Here is a 7,504-nt window from a genome sequence, read left to right as displayed (position 1 = left end):
GATTTAACCGTCGAGCAGTCAAAATATTTATATTAAGCAATGAATCCCAGGTTTCAAAGCTGTGATAACGGACTGCCCTTTGAAGCTGATTATCTATTTCATTGCATGATAAAGCCATAGATCACGATCTTTGATAAAGCTGTCAAGTGACAAAGTGTGAACAATGCAAGAAGTAGTAAAGCTTACAGTTACATGTACAAAGTAGGAAAGAATTCAGTTAAAGGGCGTATCTATTGCAAAAACAAGTTTGACTCCATTCGAAGAGAATAATTGTTACATTACAAGTTGACACTCGTTGCAATTTTTTATGCGTATTTCTCCTAAAAAAAATGTGTTGGTAAAATTCGAGCTCGTACGGGTCCTGCACCCGTTCGAAGCGAAATTAATTTTCAAGGCAGCGGGCTGAATGACGTAAATAAATGACGAGGACACTATATAGGGGAGAGTGGGGTAATCCCAAAAACCTTTTCATTTAAGCCTATTACTACACATTAAAACAACGTAAGATAGAATAAACCATATCAATATCAAGAGTGGGATTACCCGCCGTTCTTCCCCTGTGTTCACGATAACACATGAGCCTTAAGCTCTTTTCATGTTCATTCATATGCGCGGCCCAATGAAATTGTTTATTTGCATAATAAATACAATATTGATCACGCTCAAATTCTAAGCTCAAAATATTTTGTTTATTTTTTAGTCCAAATATTTCTCATGATGTTGATATACATATGAATTGTAATATCACAATTTACTAATATATAATAAAGAAACAGCTGTTATCCATGTTTAAAAACCATTAAATTTGTAATACTTGATTCAGAGGTTTTTTTAGAGAACAACAACAGTATACGTTCTATGCATTGAGAGTGTTTACAGTCCATTCTCTCAAAGCGGGCACATTTCATTTCATGACGTCAAACTTTTTTCTAGGTTAAATCTGTCTCGTTCGAAGGAACTCATCGCTTACGGTTGGTTTTTGCGGAATATCAATTTTAAACGTCTTATTTTCTCAAAAATGGAGTCATTTTCATTGTCCTCATAATATTAGCTTGCCAATGATAATTATGATGTTGTCAGAGCAATATATATGCCCTTTAACGGAACATTTTGTTATTCTAGCATACTATTTTTATGGTATGTTTGAGTAGATACCTGCAAAAAAAAGTTTATTCGCATTTCAGTTGATTCCGACGCGTTTGTAAGTTGCATAATCAGGGGCGACGCTAGAGGGGGTGGGGTGACACCCCCAGTACACAATTTTGTCGGTAAAAATTGACTGTTGTCGTCAAAACCATATGATTGTCAAAGCTATGTGAGAGTCATTTAAAAGAGTAATGTGTTACGAAATTGTGCTGTTGTTACGTAATAGTTACTAATTAAAAAAATATTGTCGAAAAAAAATTGACCCCTACCGATATATATTAGATTCTTGAGCGCCGTCCTGGCTAAAAAAATGTCTACAATTCACAAAATATTTCCGTCGACGCCCCTGTGCATAATTATGTACGCCTATATTGCTCCATATGCCACTATGCTGTAATTTACAGAACATACATACAAATTTCACCTTACGATATATTTGCTAAAGTAATTCATCTGCAAGATATGTCTTGCACACAAACATGATGTAACCAGAGTTCCCGGTAGGAATGAGGCTACCCAGCGGGCACGTCAGCAAAATGACGTCAATACAACGTCGGAACGTTGTATAATGGTTGTAGGATGGTTGTTTTTTTGACGTAAATTGGTTGGTTTAACGTTGTAATAACATGATTTTATGACTGTAGTGGGGTTGCTGTTTGTTTGTTTGTTTATTTGTTTGTTTGAAAATGTCATTTCAAAGACCAGTTGCTCGGCAACTAACATCCCATAATTTCTTTGCCAATCCGTCGTCACGAGCTAATTCGGACTCCTTCGCTACACGACAATTGTCAAAATAACGCCCTGAAAGATGTGTTATTGACTTCTCAAGAGCGCAGTAAATGGTCGTTTGTGCTCCGGCTGTCGAATTACTTCCAACAAGCCTGAAAATAATGAAGAGCACAGATTAAGGTTAAATATTTGTCATTTAATTCGTACCGTTTTTGTGATGTTGTTGTTGTTGTTGTTGTTGTTGTTGTTGTTTTGGGTTTGTTTATTATTTGTGGCTTAATTCCTTGGACATACCTGACCAAAGCAAATTTGAACAGGTTTTGAACCAAAGGAAGAAACGGCTGTATATCAGAAATATTTAAAATTTATTGTTTCATATCAATACAAACATTGTTCTTTCCTGTCAAAAATGACACCAAATTTGTGACCATAACGTATTCCACGGTTGAGTAACTGTCTTTGAAAGACAGAGAGGTCTTAAACATAATGTGCTAAATCTGCTATTGTCTGCGCCATTTGCATTAGTTAACGTGAGTAAGGAATACCCCACTGTTTCATTAGTCTACGGTTTCGAAGTGCTGGCAGCATGATGTAACGGCCTTCTGCAGCCGTTGATTTTCTTGGGCTGCCACTTCAGGGTCTGTCTTTGACATCTCCGGTCTCACGAACCTTGGCTTTTATCATGGATATCATACTGCAGGGAACTCCAAAAGTTGTCGCAACTTGATTCTGAGGTATGCGAGCCTCAAGCTAACCAATAGCTCGAACCTTTTCCAGATCTGATAATCGAACCATGGTTGATTAGAACCTGTTTTTACAAATGACCACTATGAAGAACTGTTAATCCCATCCTAGCCATTTTCATTCAAAATGATATACTGCAAACAACTTTACATTTATTCTTTTATTCTTGCATTAACCCACTCATTTATTCATTCATTCAAAGCAACGAGATAAGCGCAGAAAATGGTCAGTTTGGTACATTTTAGCCCTCTCTGTCTTTCAAAGAAAGTTACTCAGGCGCGTCACAAATGAGGTGTCATTGTTGACAGGAAAGAACAATGTTTTCACTGATATGAAACAATATGGAGATAGAGTTCAAACATATCTGATATACAGCCGTTTTTGAAAGTTTCCAAACTTTCTTGAGGAGGCCCATTCCATGTCAACTCAGGGATGTGCACCGCAGCACCTCTTCAATTTTTTCTTTTTCTGTGTGGTGGTAGATATTGATGAGAAAGTAAAATCCTGAAAATTTGAGCTTCATACTCCATTTCGTTTTCCCGTGGCATCAATTTGAAATTTAGGGGTCAGCGTAAAAATGTGTCGCAACGCGAAGACGACGTTTGGAGGTCCATAAATGTATAAAGGAACCCTTTTTGATTTTGATGTAAATGATTTAATGTATCTCTATGGAAGGCAAACTTTTTGTTGTAAGCCATCAAATCTGCCAATATCTCTCAGAAATGTTGTCCAAGAACATATCTTCCCTCATACCTGAAATTGATGGTGGGGCAAATTGTCTGACATTGGTTTTCAGGGGGGTAAAAAAAAAAAAAAAGTGGTTTTGTATGGGTAATATCTCAGCTAAATGTATTCTAATATGCTCAATATTGGATAAGAGTAATGTCCTACCAAAGGGCTCTGACTGGCAAAAAAAAATGGACATTAAAATTATTTTTACTTTTGGAGTTCTGACCCCCTCAAAGTTGGTCCTGGTTGGACGAAGTTGCATTTTGAGGGCCCTATATCTTTTAAAGTAAAGGGGTTACAAGTTTCCTGATACCAGATTTGATTTCTACAGAAAAAGTACCCCAGGATACATACATTTTCAAAGTTTTAAAGGGTTCCTTTATACATTTATGGACCTCCAAACATCGTTCGCGTTGCGACACATTTTTTACGCTGACCCCCCTAAATTTCAAATTGATGCCACAGGAAAACGAAATGGAGTATGAAGCTCAATTTTTCAGGATTTTACTTTCTCATCAATATCTACCACCACACAGAAAAAAGAAAAAAAATTGAAGAGGTGCTGCGGTGCACATCCCTGGAGTTGACATGGAATGGGCCAGGAGTTTGTTTACCTTAAACCTGCTAACTTGAAGAAACATCCTGCAGACTTGCTGAACAATGCTACAGTCTGTACTGACGTTTGCCAGATAGAAGGCCTATGAAGAGCATAGATTGCCACTTAATTCGTACCGTTTGTTTATTTGTTTCTTTTGGCCCTTTATATTGATGCGTGGTTTCCTTGGACTCGTATACCTAACCAAAGCAATGTTTTCACTACAGGTTTTTAAATAAATGAACTATTTACATTAAACATGCTAACTTGAAGAAACATGCTGCAGACTTGCTGAACATGCTACAGACTTGATCGTCTGTACCAATTTTTGAAGAAGGCCTATATGACTCTGTTTCAGATGAAAGTGTTTATTATACCTACCAAAAGAAGAGTACAAGCCACCAGTACCTATTTCGGGACATTGGATTAGCTTCGTTCAAGGTTGCAATAATACTAGATCTGATAACACCCGGATGTAAGGAATAGGTAGTGACTCCAGACCCTTCAAGTTGCCGCGCAAGTTCTTTGGTAAATAAGACGAGCGCAAGTTTGCTTCTATTGTACTCTCGTAGAAATATTCGACCTGTCATATGGTGATAAAATATGATCTTATTATTTGCAAACAATTCATGTTGATTGCTAAATTAGTTTGAATAATATGACACTAGTAATTCCTTTCAGGGTCTGTTAATACACAGAGCCTCATTGTTCTGGGAGACCTCGACGGCAAATTAGGGACGAGCCACATTTAGGGACGGTCGGATTACAAATTAGGGACGGACCACAGTTTCTTGGCACCACCCAGAGGCATGTACGGCATGGGCAATATCAACAGCAGTTATGAGAAACTCGTGGAATTCTGCACACTACACAAGTTAGCAGTAACACGTCGGTAAGACATGGGTTTTGGGAATAGCGCAAGCCATAATAGCCCAAAAGCTGTTTAAGAAGAGCTCTAGGATCCGGATGTAGTGCCTTCCATTCTCTCTGTCTCATCTTATCCCTTGCATACACATAATTATTTCAAACTTTATGCAGGATCACGTGTTTTGCTCCCGCGGACGAGTGGATCTGATCAATTCAGGCAGACATGCTTACCTTCTTCGCCTTTTTGCGTAAAAGGTAGATCTCCTTCTTTCGCCATAGTATGGCCAATGGATGAGACATTAATAATACGACTAGGTGCGCTTTCTTTAAGTCTGTTCAATAATAACATTGTGAGCAGAAAGTGTCCCAAGTGATTCACAGCAAAAACCATATTATAGCCTTCTTTGTTGACGTGACCCTTTGCTGCTTCGCCGATACCTATAAATAAAGTAAAACATTGACATTTCATTGGAACAATGCTGCCCGTTAACTGAAGGATTCCTCCAACATTAGTAGCGCAAATAGAGAAATAATGTCTTAATGCACATGACATATGAAAATATCACATTTGACATCATTATGGTCGTAGCAATCGCACTTTGGGATTGACGCTACTACGTTTGGCATCAATGGATAAAAGCGCTACAGGGCCAGCACTTGGATTAGCGCACCAGCTCACCCAAATTATTCAGCATGATTCCAAAAACAGCAAGCCACTTTTTACAATATGTTTCAACTCGAGTTTGGCAGCGACGCCACTTTTACGCTGTTGAACCACAGGCATGCCGACAAACCGCGCGATTAGATACAACCTGTATTTTGTTAATATAATATTACCTGCATTATTGATTAGATAATCAATTCTTGATTCTTGGCTCAATATAGTGTTGGCAAATTCTCGGACGGAATCTTGATCAGAAAGTTCTAGTGGAATATATACTACATTGCTGCTTCTAGAGCGTCTTCGAATTTCCTGAATAAAATGCCAATAAACATAAAAAAGTTATTACAAAAATGACAAAAAGAAAAAAAAACATGTTCACATTTAATTAGTATTAGTATTAGTATTATAATTAGTATAGTATTTGTATTATAATTAGTTTTAGTATTAGTATTATAATTAGTATTAGTATTATAATTAGTATTAGTATTATAATTAGTATTAGTATTATAATTAGTATTATAATTAGTATTAGTATTATAATAAGTATTACTATTATAATTAGTATTAGTATTATCTTAATACTAATTATGGCGTGTCCGTCCTCTGTCCGCGCGCTATCGCGTGCGAGTGGCTCGCTAACGCGTGCTCGCGGTGCGTATAACGCGAGCGCGCGGTGCGTATCGCGTGTGCGCGGTGCGCTATCGCGTAGTGCTGCGGAGTACCGACGGGCGCAATGCGAGCATCGGAAAGCATTACAGTGACTAACAGGTGGATCTCATCGGACCAATAGGCCTATTTTAAAGACATGATTAACATACCCGTTTGCGTTCACATTTCTCCCGATTGAATTGACGGCCTACATCCAGACACTACTAAAATTTCGGGGTATTTTTGGGTCCTCCGATGTGGTTGCAGGACAGGGTTTGGAAGAGGCGAACGATGGGTTTTCAGATTAAATAGGTTCCGAAGTAAGCGTCACAGCTACAAAACAGAGTCGATAGTTGTGTCTTAATCATTGAGAGACATAATCGTATAGTAGTTTGAAAGGTCAGGACAAGTATTATAGGTAACGGGCGTTGGGTAATTAGAGATAGGCCTATCACGAGAACCGCCCAACCCGAGAACCGCGAAATCTAGTTATTACTATTATCCAAATAATAGCACTTCATAAAACTGAAAAGCATCCCATCTAATTATGAGCAACCCATGCACACTTGATTATCCCTACCTTGACTGCCTCTGTGGCTTTCTTTGGATTTCTGCAGCCAATAATAACTCGTGCTCCACGACGTGCAAAGTCAATGGCAGTTTCTTTGCCAATTCCAGCATTTCCTCCTAAAATAAGAAAAATATTTTATAGCATCAACCTTAGTTGGAGGTAGAGGTAGGCAAAATCGTTATTGATCAGAGTTTAGGGACGCATTCAGGCTCATTAATTTTGTCAATGATTATCGCTAAAGGCAATGGCTTTAAGGGCCGAGCTTAGCTCTAATTCTTATAGTGTGATCAGCAGGAGAAATGCAATACTCGCAATGGACGAGACTAATGCAGGGACAGGCGATTTGCGAGAAAAAATAGGAAATTGCGCGGAACCTTTTTTCAGTGCAAATCATGTATCCCTGCCCATAGGAAAAAAATAGCCAATTGCGCGGAAAAAAAGGTTCCGCGCAAATCACTTGTCCCTGGTGTAATAACATTGTGATTTGATAGAGAATGACATACGCACAGCTGACGCAGCACTTACGAGAGCTATATGCTTTTCTATATTGCGTGACTGACACGCACTGTTCAAAATTTACGCTGGCGTATTAAAGTTGAGACTTTATTGTCTCACGCAGTAACTATCACAAACTGATCACTGTATAAATTCACCTACCTGTGATAATAGCAGTTTTTCCATGTAAAGTCGTAGTTATGTGGTCACAATATCGCCGATAAAATCCGCCATTAAGTTTGTACCTCAAATACAAGATGGCTAACACAACAAGGATGAAGAATGCATATAAGCATATTATGAACCCGAAAGACAT

The 7,504-nt window shown here is 38.2% G+C and overlaps 1 protein-coding gene across 1 annotated transcript; it reads right to left on the bottom strand.

Moving 5' to 3' along the window:
• Positions 1-1,840: 1,840 nt before the first annotated feature.
• LOC140150007 (retinol dehydrogenase 12-like) lies at positions 1,841-7,504 on the bottom strand. Its single transcript, XM_072172010.1, has 6 exons — positions 7,351-7,504; positions 6,703-6,809; positions 5,648-5,783; positions 5,042-5,248; positions 4,325-4,526; positions 1,841-2,027 (listed from the first exon to the last, which is right to left on the bottom strand). The coding sequence occupies exons 1-6, from the start codon at positions 7,502-7,504 to the stop codon at positions 1,841-1,843; spliced, it is 993 nt and encodes a 330-aa protein (XP_072028111.1).

The sequence above is a fragment of the Amphiura filiformis genome, chromosome 4 (assembly GCF_039555335.1).
Source record: "Amphiura filiformis chromosome 4, Afil_fr2py, whole genome shotgun sequence".
In the NCBI taxonomy this organism is placed as follows: domain Eukaryota; kingdom Metazoa; phylum Echinodermata; class Ophiuroidea; order Amphilepidida; family Amphiuridae; genus Amphiura; species Amphiura filiformis.
This window is presented reverse-complemented; position numbering and strand designations above follow the sequence as displayed.

What these genes read in the sequence shown, in the direction of transcription:
- LOC140150007 (XM_072172010.1), bottom strand. Translation starts at nt 7,504, where the DNA reads ATGTCTTTCGGGTTCATAATATGCTTATATGCATTCTTCATCCTTGTT. An exon ending in AAAAACTGCTATTATCACAG is followed by an intron (nt 6,810 to 7,350) that starts GTAGGTGAATTT and finishes TTCTTATTTTAG; the next exon opens with GAGGAAATGCTGGAATTGGC. An exon ending in TACGCAAAAAGGCGAAGAAG is followed by an intron (nt 4,527 to 5,041) that starts GTAAGCATGTCT and finishes ACCATATGACAG; the next exon opens with GTCGAATATTTCTACGAGAG.